This window comes from Cyprinodon variegatus, unplaced genomic scaffold, assembly GCF_000732505.1.
Source record: "Cyprinodon variegatus isolate N-32 unplaced genomic scaffold, C_variegatus-1.0 Scaffold429, whole genome shotgun sequence".
Classification (NCBI taxonomy): Eukaryota; Metazoa; Chordata; class Actinopteri; order Cyprinodontiformes; family Cyprinodontidae; genus Cyprinodon; species Cyprinodon variegatus.
Genome location: NW_015150882.1, coordinates 519,951 through 546,768, shown reverse-complemented (window position 1 = coordinate 546,768; position 26,818 = coordinate 519,951). Strand labels below are relative to the sequence as shown.

Sequence of the window (26,818 nt, the reverse complement as noted above, 5' to 3'; positions counted from 1 at the left end):
TATTACAAATAAAGGTACTTAACTGGGTAACCATCTCTAATTTCTGGTAGTGGTAATCAGAAAGTCTGGATCTAATTGTGGGTAAAGTTGTGTACCAGAAAGATGGCATCCAAAGCTGACCCAGATGTAGCAGTTCTGTCTGGAAGAATTGACCAGCTGTCGAAAGAAATGCAGAATTTTTGAACAAAGAAAGGAAAATTCACCAAAATTAAGGAACTGTAAACATTTGGATGCGAAGAAAGAAAAATTAAACCTTTGTTTTTATTCCATTATTAGGGCCGCTGTCCTGCAGGTTTTAGAGGTTCCCTGCTCCAGTACTGCTGATTTTCATTGACAGCTGATTAGTAGGCTTTTGCTGACCTGCACTGAAATAGATATTTTATCTTCCCTAATACAGGGAAATTTTAATCTGATTTCATGACAATCAGGGAAGATAAGAACCTTTTTTTAACACAGTGCATGTTACCATATACAGATTTACAATATTAAAAGCACTGTGAGTAAAATATTTAGATTTCTATTATCTTTTGTAAGCAGTAGATGTGTTCAAACAATGTTGATATGAAGCAGGCAGCATTGGTTCAGATATTAGTGATACATTATTTAGGTATCCTGTGGCCACACTATAAACCAAGAAAATTGCACTTCCCCTTAGAGGCCTTGTTATGAGACTATGTGAATTAGAAAGACCATTTGAAGCAGCTTTAGAGGTTTGCACTGAAAATATGTCTTTTATTATTCTGGGATTTGGTCCATATTTTAAATAGTTTTCTTTAATGACACCGCCCCAAAATGTCTGTTGCTGTGTTGTTCTGAACTCAAAAACAGGAAGAAAAAAATCACAGTTTAGTCAAAGAAAGAGATGCTGCCAAATCAAATCCCAAATTTCAATATGGCTAAAAAACATTTAAAAAATATGTTTTGATTGTTTATATTTCATCAGTTGCAGCTACTACTTTACTTCTATTGGCATTTGTTGCTGTCTTTGTGCATTAATCGGTTTATATTGCTAGCTAGTAATTACTGAGGCATAACTACAGATACAACGATCCACATTGTTCCAATTCAATTCTAATAGTTGGTTTTGGATCAGAAGTAAATTGGATACCAGTAATCCCAATACTTTTCTAATACCAGAGCACTGTTGACTTTGTAAGAGGCTGTCATCCATGCTTCTCTGCAAACACAATATATATGAATGTACACAGGTGTAACCCAAAAGGCATCTTAAGCTTATATCAGATCAGAAAAGGAAGTCATAAAAACAGTAAATCATGGCAACATAAACATCCTGAAAACATGAAAACAAATATGCAACTGGAAGGTTCAAACTGACTGTATGTATTCGATCAATGTAGCGCTGAAATTATCAGTCAGATTAATTGTGATTATTCAATTATTAAAATAAATGTTAACTTGTGAAAGATTTCTCAACATTTTGCATTCATTTTTTTTTTTTTTATCATTATACTCTACCCAGAACTCCTCAAGTGGCATAGTTTGACCTAATCTGGTTTATATGCTGAATAAAATCTCCTTTAAGAGAGTAAGTTCTGCCTGATTATTAATCCAATAATTAAAAAACAATTAACAAAATTATCGATTGGGTCGTTAGTTGCTGCCCAAATCTAAGACTTAACTTTAATTTGTCATAAATATAGACCCTATGGATCAGGCCCATTTTCACTAGCACTCTATGATTTCTTTAATATCAGGACTGATACCAATATTAATATTTAATTGGTGCATCTCTGGGTGTTACTATTGGAAAATCTCATTGGTGCTCTGACTTAATATAAGTGTACGATAACAATTAATTGTTAACTATGTTCTCAAATGTAGTATCACTCTTATCCAGTGCTAAACTGGTGTTAGAGCTACCTTAGGACCCATCCTTTCTGTTTTCTACACTACAAACATAAAAAAAAAAAATGCTTTTCTCAGGAGCCTAACAGGTATTTTATATGTTGGGACCATCATCTTTAAAGCTCCGGAGTTATTTTCACATTTGTACCATATTATTTGGGACCAAAGCAGTTACAACTCTAAGCTTTATGGCAATTAAAATAAAACACACACTGACATAATAAAAGCCTTGTGTCCGATCTTTCTCCTGTGTGGATTCTTATTTTCCTTATAAGAAGGAATGTGTATTAATGCTGAATGGAGGCTTTAAATCTAAAAGTGTAGCCTCTGATGCTAACTATAAACATTGTTAGGTCTTTAATACCACCAAGCAGTGTTAATTAAGAATGAGTGAGATATTCTGTGTAACACAAGTTTGTGATACTATCAGAAATGCAGGTTTAGGAGGAGCTTTCCTAATTAACAAGTCTAGTAAACACCTACTCTAAACAAAGTTGACAATAATATAGCATAAGTCAAGACAAATAAAATGGTCAACAAAGTCAAACTGTGTCCCTTCACTCTGATCCTCTACAGGAATCCAACAGATGAAAGATCAAGCAGTCACTTTAGTGACTTTAGTGATGCAGTGATAGGCAACAGAGCTGGCTTTCTGGCCGTTGAAAACCAGACCAGTCCTTTATCATGTTTTTATGGAGCCAGTTAAGAGCTGGCTCCTACAATAGTCCCAGTTAAGCATGGTGTTGCGACAGTGGAGAGCCCCCTGGAGTGGATTATTGGTGCAATTTGAATAGCTTCTGCCACAAATGTCGTCTCAGCAAGTTTAAAATCAAACAGCACATTGTGTGTTAGGGCCGCTGTTAAACCGGGTTTTGCTATTAAAATAGATATTTATTTAAATTTGCTGTAAAATCTTTCTTAACAGACATGGTACTAAAACGTAAATGCAATAAACAGATTAGGTTTTGTACAACCAGATTTTCTGTTTCTGTCTCTCCTTTATAGCTTTAATGAACCACAGACATGTCTCTGCATGACATAAAAACCAAAGTATCATTTTAATTGGCTTTTATCCATCATTGTGCTTCTTTTGATTTTATCTTTGTCTCTTTACTGGTAACAGTATTGGCTAACATTTGGTCTTCCTGCTCCAAGTTACAACCCGAGTATTGTCTTTATATTAAAATGTGGTTAGCATTTTATAAACCTGGCTTATTTTGCTATTGTGCATTGAGGTTAGTATTTGAGTTTCACTGGAAACCGATTTGTTGATTTGCCCTTAAATGTTAATTCCTCTCACACAGGTATTTACCTTGATTTCATCTATGTCCCACGTCACCTCTTTGCTGATCTGGTTATGTGTTTTTTGTCAGAAGTGATTTGACATGTTATAGGATTCGGTAACAATGAGCCGCCAGGGAATGGTTTTAGCCTGCAGCCATGTTTTGAAGAAACCCCTGATTTCAGTTCAGTTGGTTCTTAAGTTGATAGAGAGGTTTCATAATTGGAAGTAGCAGAAAGAACATTCCCTCAGTAGCCAATCAATATTCCAAAGAAGCACAAATTCACTGTAAAACAAACCCATTTAGCTAATCATGACATAGGAGACAGATATTGTGGGCTTAAAGCCTGACAGTTAAATTCCTTATTTATCCAGAAACAAGAAGCTTTTTCCTCAATTATTTCCTTGCTGGTAAAAATGCATTATAGAAACATTTAGCTTTAATTCTCCGTGATACACAACTGCGGTTCAGCCGCTGACACCATAGGTCAAAACTCATTATCGGTGAGCAGCTATATAAACCGACAGGGAATCAAGATGATGTCTCATAGCCTCTTAACCTTAATCTCTCATTTTATGGCAAGGTGAAAACTTTTTATTTCGCTTTAATAGGAAACTGATATTCACTTTGGTCCAATGTGACTTGAATAATGCAGCAGTTTTCCTTTCCAGTTTATCACAGTTAATTAAAAGACCCGTTGAATTTATCTTGTATGGTTGCAGCCTTTGTTAGTCTTCATTTGTTTTGTGTTCCACTACCTTTGTTTATTTATCGGTAAATCTTCACTTGTCCCTTTCAGGAAAAGATTAACTAGAAATTTAAACTGTTTGCAATGAACAATCTCAGTAGCTCTGCAAGAATTAAAGGGTGAAGTAGGATAAGTAATGTTGTTTGAAGTCTGAGACCTTTTGGAGAAACTGCAACTTTAACTATAAATTACGAGTAATGCTGTCACAGCAATTATACTCCATAATCTATTTAGAGTCTATCAAAAGGTACAACGGTAAAAAAGAATCTTAAGACATGAGACAATCAAGTGCCATAAGCAGATTATAGATAATTAAAGCTGTTAAAAGACACGCAGGTACAATGGATGGATAGACTGTGTGCCCTAAAGATGACGATGCACCCACAGCAGCAATGGTGGTCCGATTCTTTCAAATTTAGTCTGGTAATCGTACTCAGTCCCTTTAATTTGACACTAAAAACATAAACATGGTGAAAAATAACATTACAGGTTTAACAAATGGCTGAAAGCAGAGCTGAACCATTCATTTATATTTATATTATATTTTTTCTTTTCTCTATTTCCACCAAGGTTAGCTAACGCTGTATATGTAATTTAATGTAATTACTGCTAAACACTGGGATATTAGAATCAAGGGATTAGGGTGAAATGTTAAGCTTGCAAAGAAAAATATAATTTACTCCTGTCTCGTAATTTGAAGTAAAGCTTTCTATTGTTGGTGACGCTTAACTGAAATGAATGCTGGGAATGTTCAGCTTTTAAGACGTGGTCAGTAAACTTAATCATAAAACTTTAGGTTGCACAGAAAATGCATCAACTTCCTTTTAATGCTGTTTTCTGGGGCGACTTTCTACCCTGCCACTGTGACTTAACCCTGGTTCCTGCTGTGGAAATGATGTGGCTAAAACTGCCCTTGCTCTGTAAAAAGATCCAGCTGTGGATATGAGCCATTAATCTGTATATTTGTGTAAATTTAACCCGTAAAATTAGCTCTCTTCCTTGTTCTTGTCCCACAACAGACTTGCAACCATGAACCAAATTTCATGGATCCCTGCTTACATATCATACAAGGAAATCCTCAAAGATCACAAGTTATTAAAGCATTTATTATGAGGTTGTTGCATACCCTCAAAGTCCCATCGCTGTAGCTTACATCACAGCTTTGGAAAGAAGTAATTTCTGCCTCTCTCTAACAACCTCAATCAAAATCCTCTCTAACAAAAGAAAACACAGCAACAACATAATGTCAAATGTGGTATATTTCAGATTGATAAGGATGTGGGGGATAGCATCATATAAATGCTTCATATTACTTATATGACCTATCATATGAATGTTCATATTTTCTAAGCGCCTCTGTTGCCAATCTTCAAACTGTCTATCACGCTACGGATTAATGTACAGATTTCCATATAGAAATAAGAGTGAGGAATTCCAACCCAAAAACAAGAGTGGAATATAATCTTATCCAAATCCAGACTAAACGCACAACTGTTCTTGGAAACGCTGAGCGAAAAAAGGTTCTGACCGGGTGCGCTGTGTCAAGAACAAGCAGCAAGATACCCCTAGACGGGACTGGGTGAAGAAAATGACATAATTTTGTTCTTGAGGCTGTGAGATTAAAAACAATCAGATGCTTCTACAAGCTTTGTTGTTGAAATGATTGGGGAGTAAATGCAGTGACTTGAAACTTGCAGCATGGCTGAAGGGATTTGTTTAGACTATGCATAGTATTTTGTTGATCCACATAATTCTCAGATTAGATTAACACTGGAGAATCATTGACTGAATTGAGCAGCACTAACTGAGAAGATATTGCTGCTGTCCTTGCTTGGTACTAAGTGAAACATTCCACAGTTCCGTATCTCCTGCAGTTCAAAGTGGCTATGGTTATTTTTATTGCTCCTTAGATCAGGATGATAATATTGGTGGGTAAATTTGTTTGCAGACCATTCAGTTGATAGTAAGGTGTAATAAAAAACGGGTGATCTGAAAAGGGGCTATTTAGAGGTCAGGGATCAGAGAGCTGGTCTTCATTGTCTTTGGAAGCATCTGTTAGCCCTGTCCAGTGTGAAGCATCCTCCCTAACTAGGCCACATCCTGTCCTGGGAAAGATGCAAACCACATCCCTGTTTTAAATGTATCCCTACAGACCAGAAAAGCACTACGTGTCAAACATTAACACCTCTTCCTCATCACACCCTCACTGCTTTGATCTCACTTTTCCAAGACCTACATTTACAGTAGCTTAGCCCATCCACATGTACCAACAGTAGGGTTTTTGTCATGCAGCAGACTGGGAGGGAGGTTGTGTCCCGCTTGTGCTACTGTGCATGAGAAAGATGTGTGTGCTGGCGGCCAGCCCCCACCAGACCAGGAGACAGGAAGGGGACAGGAACTACGGGAAGCCGAGGTCTAATCTCCCTAGACAAAACTCTGTCAAAGACACACAAACACAAAATGCACTCGCACGTTCAGCTCCACAGCTCCTTGGTGTTTCTTTTCATGCACTCAAGAGCTAACACATTATGGAAAATCCCTTTTTGCTTTTTATTTGAAATGAATGTGTAAAGATGAAGATTATTTTGGAGTATTTTGCATCATTTGATTGGTAATATCATAAGATCCTACTACCTCCTAAGCTAGTTTTACTGTGCGTGTCTGATGAAAGTACAAATATTCCTTTTCAAGAATGAATTGCTTGTTGGGAGGTCTAGCTTTAGAGAGCTTCTTCACTTAACTCCTCAAAACTGGGTGTTGGTGTCAATCATTATCTCTGTCTTTTTAAAACCAGCAATCCCCCAACCCCCTACAAACTCTGAGACTTCCTCAACAAAGAGAGAGCAGCTGCACTCTCCATTCTTTATTTATTTGTCGCGCAACAAAGTGTTTGACTTTGGACGTAACCTACTGAGTGCAAACTGTCAATGTGCACCTGGAGAGATTCTTTCTGAAATCGGGCACAGTCGTCATCGTCCTTGATCAATATTTCAATGCCTTTCATTGAAAACGGGCTCCTCGCTGTGAATGCCAGTGTATCCCCTCCACCTTCTAAGTAGATCTGCTGTCTTGTGTGGTCAAAATTGGCATCTTGAGATCTCTGCTGGTTGTGTAATTTTGCCTCAAAACATTTCCCCAAATCCTAAATAATTGAAGAAATGTCTTTTCAACATAAAAAAAAATAGAGCTGTCAAAACTGCCTGAGGTCCTCAAAGATGGATTGACATACTTGTTGGATTTCAGGGGATTGCAGAATTCATTGGTTTTTTTGGGGTTTTTTTTTTAGCAAGAATCCTAGATGAACATAGGAGTCAGGGTTAGACAAATCAAAGGGCCAAATCGATTTGAATAATTCCAGCATTTACCCAATGCAATATGCCGTATGTGAGGACATCAGGTTTCAGGTAGCTGAAAGAAAAAACAGGGAAACATAAAGGAAAGAAGGGTTTATTTATTTGTTTTTAGAGGCTCAACTGAACATTTCAAGATAGCTCAAATCTGCTGTCTTATCATAGCAAAAAAAGTTCTTTATGTAACTTCACATGAGTTGGAAGGTTTCCCATCTGTCTCTTTACATGCTGTGCATATTACATTTTGCTTTGTGTTCAGTTCATTAAAGTTTATGTACACAAAAGAGAGCACCCTTGTGAGCATATTTTTTTTTTTTATTTTGTGGTTTGCAGCTCTAAAGGACATTTATACAGGGTGTAGAAAGATGGAGAGATGGTGTGGTTGATAACAGGATGAGTAAAATGCATTAATGATGCACACTTTTTAAAAAACGTGTTTTAAAATGTAGATTCTGGATAAATTATCTGGTATTTTCAGGTAAACAGGATCAATTTAAGTCTTGGGTGATTAATGAAAACAAAAATGGTCACACTTGTGAATTCACTTGGACATTTACAAGTCAAGCCCAAAGTTGTAAAATATATGACACTCATTTTTATTTAGTTCAACATGTTTGATTGGAGACAAAGATTAAACACATTCAAAAGGATTAAATGAAGAATTTTTTTTCTTAGAGTTCAAGTACGGTAGTCAACTCAGTTATAGTTAAAATTTATACATTAAGAATGCAAATAACCCTTCTTGTTATTTTATGATAACCTTACTCTTTTTCAGGTTAAATTATCCGAATTGCTGGTGCTTTGGGCCAGTCAAGGTTAAAATCATTCATTTCATATCTCCATTCCATGCCTTTGCATCTCGACTAATTAATTATGTAATAATTCTTGCAGCATTAAGAATAATCTTTTACTTTTGTGTTATTTTTATATTTTATAACATTTTTCCATCAACACCATGACACCTTGAAACCATGGTGTTTTTCTTAAAGCTTGTCCTACAATGAGAGTGTGCTACAAGGACATGCTTAGTGGACATTTTGAAGTTTTCCTCATTTTTAAAGGCTCAACTAAGCTGTGGGTTGTAGTCAGTAAAGCAGTTTTCTAAATATTTTCTAGACATTTCATAGAAAGGCCCTTGTTGCAGAATGCAAATGCTCGTAGCAGATCGGGGGTTTAGCTTTGAAGTGTAAAGTTCAGGTAGTTTCTAGTCAATCCCATGTGTGAACCCAGCAGGTAATCCACCAGAGAATTCATGCAGACCCAGTTTGCATGCCGATAACAGTTGCTGTTTTATATTCCTTCTCTGCCTCCCTATGTGTGGATTTCCTATCCTTTCTATTAAGAACTGCAGAAGTATCAAAATACAAATAGTGTTAATATCAAAACAAAACAGTAATCTTTACTAATAAGTTTTCTCTGGTATATGTTGCCCAGGCGGTAGTCTTGAGAACACAAAAAAATGTGATGGAAACAGATATGATACTCAGATTCGTATTTCATCAGCCTTTCACTGTGTGTGCCTTGTATTGATTATGGTCATTTGTGAGCAGAAATGGCACAAAAGCCTCTGTCACTCACACATTTTGTGGGTAAATGTAAAATGAAAGGAAAGTACAGAGTGTACAGACATATGTGGTAGCAGCCTGGCTCTTTGTTAGCCGACCACACCGAATGTGGAGAGTAATATTGTAAAAACCTACTGCCGCTTATCTGGCTTAAACATTTCTCCTGTTATTTCCAAATCCTTTGACATCTTTTTTCCTTCTTGAATTCCTCCTTGTCATTATCCCCCCGTCTCCATTTCTCTATAGGTGCATGAGGGTAATTGGCACTGTGTTTCTTTAATTAAAATGAGGTCTAATTGTAGCTGTAGCAGGCCAAATGTTCGTAGGTCTATAATTTCCCTATCACACTCCAGAGACACAGAGAGAGTGGAAAATGGGGAGGTAGAGGGAATGTCAAGAAGAAATTAACATGCAAGTTAAGAACAGTGGATGTTATTAAAAGAAGGGATTCAAGTCAAATGGATCAGGTTTTGCATTTCTGGAGAATTTTGTGTACTGTGTCTAAGGCTTTGTGAAAAAGTATTTGCCTGTTAACATATTTCTGTTTTAAATCAACAAAAATGAGTAAATATGACAAGTGGCTTTCATACTGATTCAATTAATTAAAGTAAAGCTAGTGTAAATTTGAAGCTATCCAGACCCACCTAGTTGTTTTTCAAAGTAACAATGATTATCCGCATTTTTTGCTCTACTGTCACCAGCCCTAGTAGGCTGAATTACTGCCATTCATTGCAGCAATTTACAAATCTTATTTTATTTTTAAACAAAAGTCAAATAAAGTCAGTTTCAGCTTAAAGCGGCTTTATATTTTAAGAGTCTTAAAATATAATCTGCGCTCACAGTTTAGTGCCTTGAGGAAGTTGTAGTGCGGTGAAACAAGGTATTGCGATATTACTAGCATCGAGACTATGTCAAAAAACATAAAAGATAAGACTGTTTGGTATATATCTAGAGGATCTCTTGCTTTATTCTTATACTTAAATGTAAGCTTGTAGATTATTTTTCAGCCATTTCTCATGTTTGCCAACAACAGTTTGTTTACAAACGTACCTGTTAACATTTGGGACAAAGCTCTGATTCAGAGGTGCCTTTTTATATTTACTTTTTGAAAAGAAATACATATTGAGATAAATATCGGATGTCGACATTCACCCCCAAAAATATCAAGGTGTTATTTTTCACCCTGCCCTAATATGAAGCAGATTTATTGCTCCTATTGCAAATAATATTATAATTTCTGGACTCTGACAGTCTAACCAGGTGTTGTTAGCTGTCAATTAGCTAGGCTATTAGCTTGGTTAGATGATTTGTCGTCTGTGGCTCTTAAGGCCTGACGATTTCCTAACTGTTCTTTTCATGAAACATTACCTTAACAATAATGGGTGGCGGTTCCGTAGGCCTTGCCCTGGTTTCTATTCCCTGCCTTTCCAAACTTGCTGAGTTTTCTGTTGTAAACAAGAGACATTAGCCTGAGGGGTATCACCTCGAAACAGGCCCACTCCAGAACTTTCTCTGATATTTCATCATAGATGTGTGATAGTAGAATTTTGACTGATGACTAATATGCTTATGTTGTATAATTGCGATTTCTATATAAACTTTTCCTAGACCAACCAACAAACTCTCTTTGGTTTTCTCCCTTCTTTTAAGTACAGTCATTGAAAATAACAGTTTGGCTATTGGTTTCTGAAAAAAACACATCACTGAGGTTTTTACTCCAGGATCTGTCCTTGGGCAAACTCATGCATCAGTTGGATGCATTTGATCGCTGCCGCTGCAGGCATGATCCTCACTTGTTTGTTACAAAAACACTACCTGCAGAGTAACATTGGTGAAATGGACAATGTTCATTATTCAGTTTTAAAGCTAATATTGGGTTACTGATACCAATAACATGCTAATGGTATTGCAGATCCCTTCTTATTATTGATAATGGTATTAAATCTGTTAAAATGAAAAATGTAGTTTGTTTCCAAACTTAAACTTTAAAAAACACTGTATACATTGATACAGTTGCTGCCTTTTGTTTTAAGCGTTTTAGCTGAACCTGTCTGACTGAATGATATAGACAAAACTCCAAATGAAATTTGACATCTGAGGATCATGTGATTAGGTTTGAACAATTCTGATATTTTATTTCTAAGCTTTATCTCTCAGCCCAAGTTCAAATAATTTTTAACACGTTTGTATTTTTCTCTTATAACGGAAACTGAGACCATTTCTCATTGATTTTGTTTGATATTTTGATAGAATTAAACTCCTCCACCTTAGATGTTCAACCCACCAGCTTCTCAGTTTTTTTCAATGGAAAAAGAATTGGTTTGTGTTCACATCTAATAGTTTTTTCCACTATTGTAATTCCAAATCTCATACGTAGTCTCCTTACTAGCGCCTGTATCAGTTTAGACTTCCCCAGTGTCTCCTAATGTTGACAGTTGTCCTGTAATTGCTGTACAATCACATGTTTTGGGTGTTAAATGCGGCCAGATGACGAGTTTCTATTGTTCTAGCAATTTCTTGCACCAGGGGCAGTTTTCCGGCGGTGGGTGGCCACCGCTGCCGAAAGAATGTAGGGGGGAAAAGCCGGCTTCCTCTTACCAGGGCTTAACACTGTGTTTGCTTCAGTGAAAGGCATGGCCATGCAAGCACATAATAGGAGCCCTGGCTGTCTCATTGAAACACTCTCGCTCACGCATCCTGCCTCATAAAGCTTAATGATAGAGCAGTGATAAACGGTGATTACTGTACCTGCGGGGTGGGATGTTTCTTTCCCACCCCTTAATGAACGCAGAGGCAGGTGTGCCTCCCAAAGGCAGTGATGAGGAGTGTCCTCTCAATAAGGTTTGGGGTGGCGAGGTGAAGTGTTTTTATGTTGTTTGTTTTAATTATCCTGTAGCCATCTTAAAGTAGAGTGTACACAAGGAAAGCACCAACCTGAAATCTGTCACCCAATTATCCTCTTTACTTCATTTTCTCTGCTTTTTGCAGACCTGCCTTTCTTTCTCTCGTAAAGCTGTTGTAAAGCAGTTGGGCTTCTGTGTTTTCTGAAGCAAAAGAGGCTCGGAGGCACGAACGTCACTGTTACTACCTTAGAAACCCACACAGAGAGAAAGATGAGAGGAAAAGGTGATGCAGAAGGTGGAAGTCAGACAGTGATTAGAATCCAATCGCATGTACCTTTTTACCCCGTGGTGTGATGCTACGCCAGACCTGCTGCATATGCAGCCCTGTTACTATGATTAGGGGCTCTATGTCATCGCTTTCATTTGCAGGGAGCATGAGACAACCCCAGTTAGATGCTGAGGATGTAAAAAATGTCACTCAGATGAAATGCAGAGGTGGATTTGGGTAAGGCAGCTGTGTGGAAGGGATAGAGGAGGATAGAGATGGATTGCTTCTATTTTTGCATCCTATAACTGCTAAAAATGCATGACATCCGAACAAATACAATTGTGCTATGCTGTCAGATTTGAATACTGCTAAAGCGCCCTAAACTATTATTGACACGCCTGGGAAAGATGTGTACAGAGCTAAATCAGATTGTTGGTATGGAGTATTTGTATCTCAAAAATGCCAGTTTGTTATAGCAAGAAGAGCTGCCTTGTAACTGTGTGCGGTGGCAGGATGCACCTGGGTTTTAGTCCAGCCTCGTTTTGCAAATGTAGAGAAGCAGTTATTTTATTCTTTCCATTTCTTGTCTCATAAAAACTAACATCTATTTATCTTGCTTTCTAGCCGTTCTTATTTTAAAGTGTCACAAGTAAAAGGAATTTGTCATGTTTACGCCCCAGCAAAACCATTTATTTAATTGCAAGATATTAGGAAAAGACAACACTGAGGGATTGGTGATTATTTATCTTTACCATGAAAAACTGCACTTAGTCAGTGATAAAGACAATTAATTTAATGGATGTTTGTAAAAAAAAAAAAAAAAACTCAGTTAAGAATTGTTACTTATGTTCATTTTAACTAGCAGCATTTTCATTATACATGTGTGCAAAAATATGTTGATATTCTGTTAATGTCTGAAAAAAAACTAAATTTTCCAATTGCAGTGTTTCCATTGAATTAGATGTGTGATGTGTGATAAATTATTAAAAAACTAGCCACGTCATCATCCTCCTTGTATTTATTTATATATACATTTTTGCCAGTACTAACATCTGATTGTTGTTGATCACAATGCATGGGATGTGAAAAATGGACTTCCATTGCAGTTTTAGGAAATACATCAACTTTGATAAAGCTAAAAAAAAAACACCTCTTCCAAGTGCAAAACCTTTTTTTATCTAAAAGCATGAGTTTTTATAAAAAAAATTTTTATTGCTGTTTGTATTGGGCAAATTTATTTGCATCGTGGGGAGGGTGATATTATTAATTGGTATCATGATGTAAATTACATATTCTAAGTAAATCAACATTGGTAAGACAGGAGGTGATTAAAAAACTTTAAATATGTTTAAACCTCGTGATGAACTTTATATAAACAGAATTCCTAATATTTATTAATATTTTAGTCTGAAATAAAACTACATAAATTAATCTTGTTATCAAATTTGTCCTAAAGACAGTTAGCAAAGGCACACAGTTGATGAAGTTGTGTATGAATTAAATGCAAGGTGGATCTATTTACGTGTAACAGGTTCAAAAAAAATAAAAAATACGCTAAATGTTATTTATGTTGCACTTTTTATTCAGGGAGGATCAATGGAAGCTTTGCACGTGTCTAATTTCTTTTCAACGGGGGAGAAGGATAGCTGCTCTCCTGATTGCAGCTGCTTCCTCTGACTCCCTGCCAGTGTTAAGGGCTGCATATACTCCAGCAGCTTGTGTCGTAGTTAGCTTGTCGCAGGTATGACAGATATTTTTGATTTAAGGCCCAATTTTGAAGCGTGGTCTGCACTATGTTATGGCAAACCACAACGCAAGAGGGACAATCACGAACTAGCTAGGATTGTTCGCCACCTAAATGCCTAATCAAATGCAGGGGGACACACATTTCAACCGTGAGTGTTTCAGAAAGACTGGCCATGGCACTGCATGTTTTGGCTTTGGGTGCAAACCAACAGACCGTCGCACAGAGCTATAAACCAGCGTCCTGTAGGGCAGCGGTCCCCAACCACCGGGCCGCGGACCGGTACCGGTCCGTGGGTCATTTGGTACCGGGCCGCACAGAAAAAAACTATATATATATAATTTACCGACGATCAGAGTCTGAGTGATGTTTTGTTTTGAAAAATATAAAAAATTGCAGTATTCTCTACCAATTACATCAGTCGGTGCATCTGTGCCTCTTGACATAGGCAAGGCAAGGCAAGGCAAATTTATTTGTATAGCACAATTCAGTACAAAGACAATGCAAAGTGCTTTACATGATTAAAATACAGGAAGATAAAACATTGAATCAAAGCAAGTAGGAAAAAATATAGGTTAATTCAGTTCAAGACGCATCCTACCTATAACATCCTATCTTTGTGAAGCAGGATTTTCTGCAGTTACAGCGACCAAAACAAAGCTACGGAGCAGACTGGACATCAGGAGCACACTTCGTCTGTCATTTTCTCCCATTACGCCTAGATGGGACCAGCTTGTTGTTTTATTTTTATGCTGTTTGTATTTGATTTTATGCCATTCGTATCATTTTACTTGATCGTATTCCCCCACCCCCGCCAGTCCGTGAAAATATTCTCTGACATACAGTGGTCCGTGGTGCAAAAAAGGTTGGGGACCGCTGCTGTAGGGTGTCTGGGATAGTGTCCAAGGTGTGCCAGGCACTGTGGACGGCACTACAGCCAGAGTTTCTGCCATTAGGTACCAAACAGGATATATGCATAGGGTAGAGCGGATGTCGAATTTACCAATCAGAGGACTTTTTCTCCTCCCTGCAGAGATATCTGCTGCTATCTTCTATCTGCACCTATAATTTGGGGGAGGTGCACAAGAGTGTCTGCAGAGTTATCTGTGTTAACTGTGACACACGCGCAGACGGTGGTTTCTGAGCATAAACCAGGCTTTATGGACGAGAGAGGGTCTCACTCACTGAATGTTTGCCAGAGACTGTGAAGTCAGAGCGATCAGTGCTTTTACAGTGTCACCAAAGTCTCCAAGAACACCGGAAATAGTCGCACGATTTGTCTGTAGTCACTTTTATCTTAAAAAAAAAGTCGCTGGACAGGTCTAAAAAGACCATAAAAAATATATGAAGTGAGCAACAATGTGTTCATCTGCCGCTGTCAGTCAAAGATGTTCTTAACGGCGCATGCTTTACAGCATTTTTATTTATTCATATATGCAAGAAGGAGGTAAAAATGTTTAAAAACACAGTTTCCATGGCCATGGTGCTCATTAAAAGTAAGGGTATTGTCATATTTCCATTGTAATTCTAAAAGTTTCAGCTTAACCAGCATCTGTGCTGAAATATGATAGCAAGAACCCTGATTTGATGGTCAGTGAAGAAAAGAAACAGCTATGTATATTCTGAGCTAGCTTGAGTTAACGCCTTGTTTAAATTCATTTTTCAGATTAAACTCAGCTTTTATGGTTTACGAGAGCAGGTGGGATTCTGGATAGAGTTTTGTAGTAATTATTTTATCTGTTAAGTTTTATAATGAAGTAGTGTTTGTTTCTCTGAGCCTGTTTGTCTGACTGTTTGCAGACATATTGCCCCTCGCAGATTTCCTCTGGTTTGCATTTTTGTGTCGAACTTAAATGTTTAATATCTATGAAAGTGGTTCATTGAGATTGCAGACACTGATATTGTGTCGCTCTAACAACAAGTCATAGATTATTATCTGAGATTGTACTTAACATGCTTACAAAGGAGGAGCTCAGAAATTTGTTCAGTTACATTAATTTTAGAGCACTTCTTAGGGGTGCCACCAATTATAACACCCGTTGTTTTCTTAAAAACTGGTTTATGTTTTGTATTTCACCTTCTCAAAAAAATATATCGTCAGATTAAAGTTTTGATCTTCGTTTTTCAGGGTGAGATTTTGCAGCTGCGATAAAAAGCCGAATGCATTTCAGGGCTTTTCACACATCTTTATCACAGTTGTCGATTATTGTCAAGGGCCTAATAAAACATCAACGGAAAAACAGTTATATTGTCAAATATTTATAGCTGATATTTCCTATTGCCTGCTTAAAACACTTAGTCCTTTCCCAGGTAAATTGTTGTGTTGCTGCTGTGTAAGACAGCTTTATTTGATACATCGATTCAGTTATAATAACACATTGTCATTGTCTGCAACGAAGGGGGAGGGAAAAGAGAGCTGGATGTGCTTTCCCACATACAGAATCCATATGTGCCCTTGTTGAGCCCAACCCAGAGGGGAAGACTCTCCAGTCATCCATGCAAATGTTTCAATACTGCTCCGTTATCAGCTGTTACAGAATCTGCTATAGGCTAACTGCCACTTTAACTGACAAATTTATCTCAATGAAAAGTCACTGTATCTAAATTTACCCTGCTTTCTAATGTGTTTTAATCAGGATTTAGGTTTAAAGGACTCTGCCTTCTTCGCTCTTCACTAACACCACAAAATACACGCGTGGGTTTTTTTTATTTTTATTTTGTCCTGCTAGTGGTTTAAGGAAGAATAGTTGTGCAAAATAAACTAAAGTTCTGCCTGAGCTTGATGCGTCCTCAGTATATATAGTATGCAGGCATTAATGATTTGGCAGCCGAGTTTATCACACTAAAAGTCGCAGCCATCCGTCTGTGAATGTGGCATGAAAAATATTTCACTCGCAAGTCATTTTCTATACTGTAGGCAGCAACTAATGATTCCCTTTTTTAATATTGTTTAATTTGACAATTTTACAATAAATGCGTAGCACTGTAAGCAAGAGCCCAGAGCTATTTCTTTACATAGTTGAGTAAATCTGAAAGTTTTGCATTAAAGAACCGGGAGGCGTTTGGCTCATTTTATGTGGCGGTAGAAGCCAGAACTGTTAATATGTCAGAGAAACCGATTTTGTTTTTAAATACAGAGGCAGATTTAGTGTTTTATATGTGTGTGTTTGTGCAGAGCGTTGTTGTTTTTTAGGGTTAGAGATGCTGACTTCACTGTTGGGCTGTATACACGTAACCTAATTTAACAAAGCACCCAAATAACCTCAATGATAAACCCACTGCTCCCCCAGAATCAATTTTCATGGAGGTGCTCTCCTTGATCAGGACCGCATTAAATCTTGTTTATTGGTTAAAAGCAAACTGCCTCGGCCTATGAAATAGGCTCCCTCGGAGAACAGGTAAGGTCCTAAAAGCCGGTGTGTGACGGAAACCCCCCCCATCAGTGTAAATACAAGTCCGGGTGTGCCGAGACGGCCGGGAGGAAAACAGATGAAGAGAAGCAAGAGCGTGGCTCGCGTTACAGGCGGTTCAGGTCTTGGGTTTTATTGGGATACTGAATCTTTGCAGAGCAGCACAGACTGTTGGGGAGCTGGCTGCATGCCTCTCAAAAGCAAACCAAAAAAATCAATCCCATTGTAATCACAGATTGTGACCGGAAGGGCTTAAATCTTTGTATGTGCGCTCGTCTATGTGTGTATGTTTGAATCTACTGCTCTCAGTGGACAAACACAGGCTCCTCACTGCAGGTTCAGTGCGACCACAGGCACGGCAGACCGCTGGGAACAGAGGGGGACGTAGGGGAATAAAAACAAACATGAGAGGAAAGACAATTTAGAGGCTAGTGGGAATGTTCAGTGTTGATGTAATTGACTGGTGAAACTCCATCTTCCGCCCTAATCCTGGTATAAGCCGCAGCTCATACTTGGCAGAGAACTTGGGTCTTGAAATATGTTCCCTCTGTCATTTTGATTTGTTTCCCTGCATGTAAATCAGTTTTATACATGTCGTTTGTATATTTCCCGTTGCTTATGATTTTGTGGGATTTCTTTTTTATTCTCCTTTTCACAGAAGTCCTGATGAACACTAAGAGCGAGACGTCTGATCTCAAATGGACCATCTTCTCCCAAGACAGATCTGAGGTATGTATCGCCATCATGGCCGTGATGTGAAGTGTATATTTCAACACCATCCCAGCAGTGGGTTCGGGTCTTTGGCCTCCAGCGGTTTCTTTGTTACTCTGGTCATAAACAAATTCCTTTTACAGCCGCTGACAGAACGGAGGAAACGTCAGCCTGACTGTGCCGTTTAAGTATATGAAAAGCAGATGCTTTGATATATCCCATCAACCCTGGAGTCGCAGTGACTGGCTGCCCACAGTTTCGGATCCCCCTCGCCAGAAAAAGACATATTTGTAATTTGATCAGTTGGAGAGTGGTTACAGCGGTTCTTTTGTCGGCAGCATCTGTGACCAGAACTGCTTGACTTGCTGCTGCCTCTGAAGGAAAACAGTCAGATCTTTGCTGGAGGATGGGGAGATGGAGAGAAGGGCACGGCGTTTCTGTTGATTAAAATGCAATCTAACGCATTCCACTAGCCTCCAAACATTTCACAGTGTTAGCATCATTCGAAGGAGCTTATCAAAAAGCCTCATGCTGTCACAAACATTAAGGTGTTTGTTTTTAACATAATGTCACCATTAAAGAGTACAAACCTGTTATTTAGGTGGTGATGACAAGCAGGAGCGGCGCCATGTCACACAGTGTTTGCATCTGGCTCTTTATTTTTAGTATTAAAGGAAGATGATACTCTTCTTTAAGGCAGATAGAAAAACACAATTGTCTTTATTAAATGTTTTGCACTAATTTTATTTAAAAACGTAGTATTAGCTTGACATAAAAATGGGTTTTAATCACATCATAACCTTAGATTTTTGGTTTAGTTTTGTGTGATTGCAGCTGTCAATCATTTAAAATACAAGTCAACTATGTTTCTGCAGGACACTAATAAATGTCACGTTTTTATTGATATCTAATCCTATATTTAATAGGTTTAAGGACTTTTTTCCTATTTGCAAATGTAAATATATAAACAAAAGTATACACCCTACCTCATGTCGCTAGTGTTTAAGATAATGTCAGGGAGGCTGCTCCTGTAGCTCTATACCAGCCTCATCATTTTCAGCTGTGATATTTTTTCAAGGAGTACTTTATGTATGGAGCCAGTTTCATGTCTGCTCACAGTAGACACATAAACAAATCTTCTCCCGCTTATTCCGTCCGGGGTACCCATCTCCGGCAGTCTATGAGACATACAACCATGCGCACACAGTCCCACCTATGGACAATTTAGAGAATCCAATTAACCTAACAGTCATGTTTATGGAGGGAGCCGGAGTACCCAGAGAGAACCCACACATGCATGGGGAAGAACTTGTTAACTCTATGCAGATAGACCCTGGACAGGGAATCAAACCCAGAACCTTCTTGCTGAAAGGCAACAGTGCTGCAAACTGTTCCACCATCCAGCCCCTACAGTTTATGGTTTTGGTGGTTGTGAAGTTGCAGAGTGCAGGTCATCTGATTTCATGATGCTTGGCTGGCAAGGTCCTCCTGCAGCAAAAGATCTACAAACCATGACGCTTCCTCCACCATGCTTTACAGTTGTAGATACACCAGAGGTTGCTTTGCATGTCGTCCACCTGTAGATTTTTTACCTTTTTTAATCTCTTACAGGACAAAGATGTTGCTTCAGTTTTCTTCCTGAATGCCTCAGACAGCTCTATATATCTTATTGTATATAAACAAGCTCACCCTTTGAGTTTCACACAACAGAGTTCTCCTTATGAGCGTGTCATATTCTTATGTAACTTTTTGGCCATTTTAAGAATGTCAGGTTTTTTTGCTTTTCAGAAATAGCAGGTTTTAACTGCATTTTTTTTATTACCATTTTGTTTCAATTCTTTGATAATGTTCCTATTTAAAGTAATTCCAAATTGCATCTATTTGTCCTAAACCTGCAGGCTTACATAGTTGCCCTGATTTTTTTTCCACATGACTGTGTAACTCCCTCTTCAGTATTTAATACCATTTTTGGATCTTTTCAGGGTATTTCTTCCTTTAAGTGGTTTAGACCTGTTTCTGAGTGCTTCCCTTTCATTCAGACCAACACTCTGCCACCCTCCACAAATCATGTGCAAATGGATTTTTAAAGATTTACATATTTACATAACCAAATTTCTGAGCCTCGCGTTCAAGCAAATCTACTAAATTTCGCCTCAAGTATGTTAATTTCTTTCTTGATTCACGCTCCTGGGAACGCAGTGATGCCGAACATGTTTGCTGTTGTTTCAGAAGTCAAACATTAAAGCTTTTCTCCATTGAGGCTGGCTCCTGAACAAATGAAGACTTCTAAGGAGAGGTTATGCCTGTTATGCACTCGTTATTGTGTTTTAGTCTATAAATGTGTTTGCAGGGGGAAATCTCTGTCTTGGATGCAACGTGAGGCAGTGTGCCTTGCTTGACAAGCGAGACTTGGATTCCCACAAGCTGCGATGCAGCTCAGTGGGAAGAATGATTTAACAACCCAATTTCAATTTTAGGCTGCATCAACATCCACAGCAGGCCAGATTTTTCCCTCAGGTCTCCGGCAGGTGGAACGCAGAGGAGCCAGAAAAGATGTGGATGTGCCTTACTGGGATTAATGTGCTTTTTTTAACAGGAGTTATGTAAACACGCCGGCGATTTTTAAACCTGCTCACAGGTTTTCTGGGTCAGATGGATTTTTTTTGGTGCTTGACAACCTTTTGTTCTCTCCAGTCACAGTGGGAGGAAGTGAGCGGTTTGGATGAGGAGAGCAACAGTGTGAGGACCTTTCAGATCTGCCAGTTAGAAAGCTCTTCCAGCCAGTGGCTGCGCAGCGGCTTCATCCAAAGGCGAAGCGCCTCTCAGGTTTACGTGGAGCTGCGTTTCACCATGATGGAGTGTTCATCCCGGAGCACGCACCACCGCAGCTGTAAAGAGACTTTTAACCTCTACTACTATGAGGCAGACTCCAACGAGGCCACAGCCACATACCCGCCCTGGATGGAAAACCCATACACCAAGGTATGACCTCCTGACCTTCCATCTTTAGATTTAAATAAGGATATGTTTAAAAAAAAAACTTCCATTGCAAAATAATACAGTTCCTGCTTGATTTATTTATATATTTTAGATTTTAAAATAAATAGATGCGTTGATACTATTAGGAGTCAAAAGTTCTCAGCAAGACTTGCAACAAAACCTTTCCTTACCAATATGGCTGCCGTGCCAAACCTAAAGATGCTATGAAAGCTGCATACATAAGCTATTTATTAGCCTTCTCACTGTTTGGATCTCATTATGCTATGGTCACACTTTAACAAAACCCCTCCCCCGCTCTCTCCTCATGCTGAGTTAAAGCTCAAACCAAGCAGGTTTTTAAGATATCTGAACCTAACGAGTGTTACCCTGATTAGAGTTCTTAGGAAATCTTTTTGATTGGGCAATTAGGACTTACCTGGCCTGTGGATTACCTCCCTCCTGGGGTTCACTCCTTTTTTCAACAAGTCAGACAACCTAGTAGCCTACGGCCATCTGTTTCCTCTCTACCGCGCCCAGTTAATGATGGCTCCTATTCTCATACAATAGCTCTTGTTATTTGGACCAGTTTAAGTTTAGGTGGCTAAAAGCCCCTAGGATGTTGTCTGCAGGGCTAATTTAAAGACCTAATAATTTCATGAACCATGCTCTGAATCTATTTTATGAAAAACCAAATCAATATGAATAGAAATGTGAGTAAATATGAAGAACACTTGGTAAACAGAAGATAAAAGTTAACTAAACATCCCAATTGGATCTCTAGAAGAGGCTTTTGTAGAGCAGACGGAGTCATACCGCAGAAGGAACCAGTTCAGGCTGATCCTCTTGAGTTTCCTGGGTGATGGATTAAAACTTCCTCTACTGAATGGGAATGCTGTCATGTCAAGTGTGGTGCGATGATAGCTCAGCTCACCAGTTGCACTTCCTATTTGACTGCATGACCTGAGGTTTTTTCTTCTTGACTGGATGTTTCAGTGTTAGCTCATATTTAAGTTGGGTAGATATCTCTGGTCTTGGTCTCTGGCCTTTGAGAAGCAGAAGCCCCTGATTGAAGCAGAAACTCAGAACTCAGCAATAGACATAGCCTCCTGGTTCACAGAGGTTCCTGGTTCTCCCCTGACTTTGCTTGTTTATGTTTCCTTTGTTAATGTGTCTCCTGTGACAAGTCCTACTTGTCTTGTCTCCTTAAATACTCTTCTATTCAAGATGTACCTTTTTGCCAGAAATTGGTTACTTATATAAGGACAGAATCCCTTATTTCCTTTATCTTTATCATTAAATACCATTTGAATTTTTTTTCCTCAATCAAAGAAGGAATTGGTCACGCATTAATTAACTGTGCTTTTGGATGAATATTCTTGGCCTTGATATGAACAGAGAGAATTAACATGTTGCTCACACTGCTTAGTACAGCTTTGAGATACAAATACTTTTCTCTCCTGAACGATCACAGTGACTCTTACTGGCTGACAGGATATTCCATCGACCAGTTTACTTCCAAAGGTTTCACTTCTCCTTTTTCTGACAGTGTCAGTTAGAAAACAAATCAGTAGTGGTCAAAATCGGAATCAACCCGTCTGCCTTTTTTAGAGATAAACCAGAAACCTGCAGTCTGTGTGACTCTAAAACATTCTTCCATATTATGAAATGTTGACTTGATAAACATTTTCTAAGTCATATGTGCCCTAAAGAACATGAATGATAATCACTAATCGAAAATATCGCTTTCCTCTATCATTGCCTTTCTCCACCTCTTAACTAATAGGTGCGTTCGATTTCGGCGTAGGCGTCCTCCAAGGACCCAGTCTACCGGGGCTGGGTCCTTCGAGGTCCATGTAAATAAGGGGCCCGGAAGAGTTTGGATGTGGATTCAAATAGGTTCAACCTTCTCCGACCTTCCCCGTCTGCACATTCTGTCACCTAGCAACCATGACAGTTGACACGCAGAGCAGGCAAAGGATGCATACCAAACTTCTCACTATTCTGGGTGCTAATAACATTTTTGAGGAGTTTCAGCAGCAGTGCAATCATCACGAATATCAGATTTATAGTCCACACATGGCAGAGATATTGCATCTGCACTTAAATGTCAGCCAAACCCATTTACACTGGGATCAAAAAACCAGACATTACCCACCACATATCTGACACAATAACCATTCAAAAACTACTTTCATTAATTTCCGACTGAACTGTTCACATACTTGTATAATATTAAACAACACCACTGTCTGGTGTAATTGACCTTTTTTACTGTGAGCATAGAGCTGCTGGCTTGATTGGACAACGAATCATGGGATATCCAAGGCTATGTAGGATACACCAGACTGGTCCTTCAAAACGGGCAAAAAGAAGTCTGTATTTGCCGGTCACATAACAAATCTTCCAATCCGAACAGGCCTCGGCATCGCACTCTGCATAATCGGTCGACAAATCTGGTCTTCGAAGGACACGGTTGCCGGATTCGAATTCAGCAAATTTGTGTTAAAAATGCTCTGTTTGAAATCATTCCCTTTGTGATGTCATAAGGGGAAATAAGCTGTCTTTATCGGTAGAGCTACGACCCTCATCTAATGTGGTCTGTGATCCTACCTCTATCTTCACAAACTCTCACCGGTTGTCATGGTTGTTGACGTGGCCTTTAGGAGGACGGGGGTGTCCAAAGCCAAAGCAGTTTGTCCAGAAAAGGGCAGAATAAGGAGATATTTTGTTCAGGCTGTCCACCTAATCTCAGAGGAATTTTCCTACAGAAACAGTTAAAAAATTTTCTGGGCGCCTCAGTGTTGATATATTTTTGTTATTGTCAAATGTAGAACAATATGGGACCTTTAAAATTTAATACATGAAACACTAAGCCAGCGCACAAAATATGTTTTTTTAGTTGCTAGCAGAAACTCAGTGTCCTCTTGCATAGTATCAGCTATTATCTTAACAGAGTCAAAAAGACAAAAAAAAACAATGTCTTGTTTTTACTGTTTTAAATCATTGTGAAGAAACTGTTTGCAACTGTGGACAGCTTCTGATTTATACATTTCTTAGTGTTTTTCTAGCCTTTATTCTGCTGAGCTGCAGCTTCCTTATTAGAAATAATTGCCATTTGTTTTCAGAAGAATGTGTCGACAAATTATTTTAATTAATCTTAGACAAATTTCTTTTGTTTTGGTATCCATTTGGCTTACTTATATATATATATATATTTTTTTTTTTTTGCAGGGCTCAAACAAGTTTACAGAAAAGTAGAAAATAGAATAGCTGTATTTGTGTAACTCATTACTTGAGAGGTTTTGTCCCTTTTAGTCCTTGTCCAAGCTAGGTTTTTCCCCCCAAGGGAAGAGGCGCTGTTTTAAGTCTCTCCTTGTTTCTATGCTGAATCGGTTGCTAATCTTCCAGATTTTCTTAATATCTACAGCTTTTTTGCAAATGCTGTAGATATGAACAAATTGATTCTACTTGAACCTTTCTACATTATTTCTACATAACAGCCACAAGGCTGGTTTCTCATAGCTTTAAAAGGGCAGCATTTCACAGCATTGACTTGTCAAGCTATGATATTTGCACATCTAGTGTCAGCACCTAATATTGTAACCTTGTCTGAAATACAGAGGTAACGACATATTAATTATGATTAATTGCTTCTAAGTCTGCAGCTGTAGCCCCAGAGTGTGTCGTCACTTGTGTAACTGAGCGGTTGCCAGGGGGGCTGTGCATCAATCAATTTCTGCGGTGTGTTTGGGAAAATCTTGGGTGCTTTATATGATTTATTATGTCTGTTTAATCAACTAAACAGATTGACACGTGCAAAGTTGCCAGCCGTTTGTGTTTTTAACTTTGTTCTCTTACGTAACGCCTTTCTTCTTTTTCCTGTTGTAGGTGGACACAGTGGCTGCAGACTTTCTCCTGAGGAAGGGTGGGGAGAGGAAATTCAACGTGAAGACCCTGAGGCTGGGTCCGCTTACCAAGAGAGGCTTCTACTTGGCCTTTCAGTCTCAGGGAGCCTGCATGGCTCTGCTGTCCGTCAGGGTGTTCTTTAAAAAGTGTCCTCCCCTCGTCAGCATGCTCTCCTCTTTCCCCGAGACAGTCCCCCGTTATTTAGTGCAGGAGGCGCAGGGTTCGTGTGTGGAGCACGCTGCCCTGCAGGGTCCCCGCCCTCGACCCCCTAAGCTCTTTTGTGGCGAAGATGGCCAGTGGGTGGGGCAGCCGACCACTTCCTGCGCTTGTCTACCTGGATTTGAATCAGTGGAGATGCAGACCCGCTGTGCAGGTAAGATCCAACATAAATATAATTTTTATAACAATGCATTTATGCTCTAAAGGCGCACAGTCTGGCTGACTAAACAAGAAACAATGAGGTTTGAGGATGGGGGGGGCATACTTGGGGTTAAAGTGTTTGAGAGGAAATAAGAGACTGAGAAAGTTAATGAGGCGGGGGGGCAGCTGTGAAACAGTGAGGATGACTGGAGCTTTACTCATCTCTACAGAGGAAGAGCAGGGTCAAAGGGCTACTGCTGCAGCGGCTCGCAGTTCAGCTCCGACAGAAGGAGCACTGGGGGGGGGCAGGAAGGTGGTGCTCTGGGTGAAGATTGTATCAGTTTGAGAACATCAAAGCTAAGCACACAAGAAAAGAAGGAAAGAGCAGAACGATTCTCTGAGGAGCCGTGCAGGAGCCTCCGTCTAATGAGTCCAATTAACATGCCTCATGCACAAACACTCCCAACGTGCATGCTTAGCACATCCCGCCGCCACGGACAAATGCTCAGCGCTACCAACAAAGAAGCACAAGAAAGAGCAGCACATTTTCTCCTCAAAAGTGTGGTTTTAGCTCTATGCTTGTGGAAAGCAGGATCCAGTTTGATCTCTCTGGGAGGTATAATGATTTCATTTGACAACAAAAAAAGGAATAACTTCTAGCATTATGTTTCTGGTGAAGTGCCGTTTCCAGCATTCTGTCACAGAGGAAAGCTGTGAGGAAAAACACTCAGTCGGCCATAAAAGGAAATTGCCTGCATGTAGAGATTGGATGTTTAATTTACTTCATTCGCTGGTCATTTTTGCAAAATGAAAATGACACCTAGGTTTAAAATTAGAACCATTTTTGCTGTTCCTGAGACAGTTCATATGGATTCAGCCTCAAATCTAACATCTAGAACTTATGAATCTTGTCAACAGGATTTAGTGTCATCAGGAAGCTATAGTACAAGTTTTCACCGTTGTCTGGGAAGTAAACCTTAACAGGGATTTTATATCACTTCATCACACTTTACACGCTGGTGTGGCCATGCCACCTTCTCACAGTGCAAAAAAAAAAATAGAATAGAAATCATCACAGCCATTTAAACCCACCTGCTGTGACTGCTTTCACTGCAAAATTGTATGTCCTCGAATTAATTCTGCAATCTTTGCCATTTTATCCTTGAAAATATGAAAAATGTATACCCCTTTCATGACATGAAAGAAGCATGAAATATTTCCAACTTGACTAACATTTTCTCCCCAGAAAATGATTGGTGAATCTTTCAGATCACTCAAACATGCAACGCTCTTTAAAAGCTTACTTTTTATAACATCACATTCAGTTAGAAATACTACTCAGACGTGTCACATTTTGACATTAAAAACATTTTAGATGGTTAATATCTTTAACAGATTTTTTTTAAATCACAGTTTCCTCAAGTATGGTATGTAATGCAATGTTTATGCATTAAGGAAAAATGAATCTACTTTCAAATAGTATAGTTAACAGGAGCAACATTTTTTTATAAAAAAAAAAATTCCTCAAATGTTTGAAAATGTATTCAATTTTGACCACCGTAATCTGATGCATATATCCAGTCTTATAAGGCATTTATTTTGGATAAATGTTATTATTTAGCTGTTTTATGATTTCTGCTAGGGTAATGGGTTTAAACTGCTGTCATGACTTCATTATTTTGTCTTAAAGCATTCATTACTTCTACACAACAGCTTGTTATTCACCTTATTGTTTGAAAATTTTTTATTCCATATGTTATTTAGAAAATCTCTGCATAGCGACGT

At 38.7% G+C, this 26,818-nt stretch overlaps 1 protein-coding gene across 1 annotated transcript in view; it reads left to right on the top strand.

The window, feature by feature from the left end:
- Nucleotides 1-26,818, top strand: part of LOC107093502 (ephrin type-B receptor 4-like) — a 63,673-nt gene that overhangs the window by 18,381 nt on the left and 18,474 nt on the right. The window contains exons 2-4 of the mRNA XM_015388602.1: nt 17,736-17,806; nt 20,483-20,770; nt 24,656-25,046. Of these exons, the coding sequence (XP_015244088.1) occupies nt 17,736-17,806; nt 20,483-20,770; nt 24,656-25,046 (750 nt within the window). The remainder of the gene's footprint in view (nt 1-17,735; nt 17,807-20,482; nt 20,771-24,655; nt 25,047-26,818) is intronic.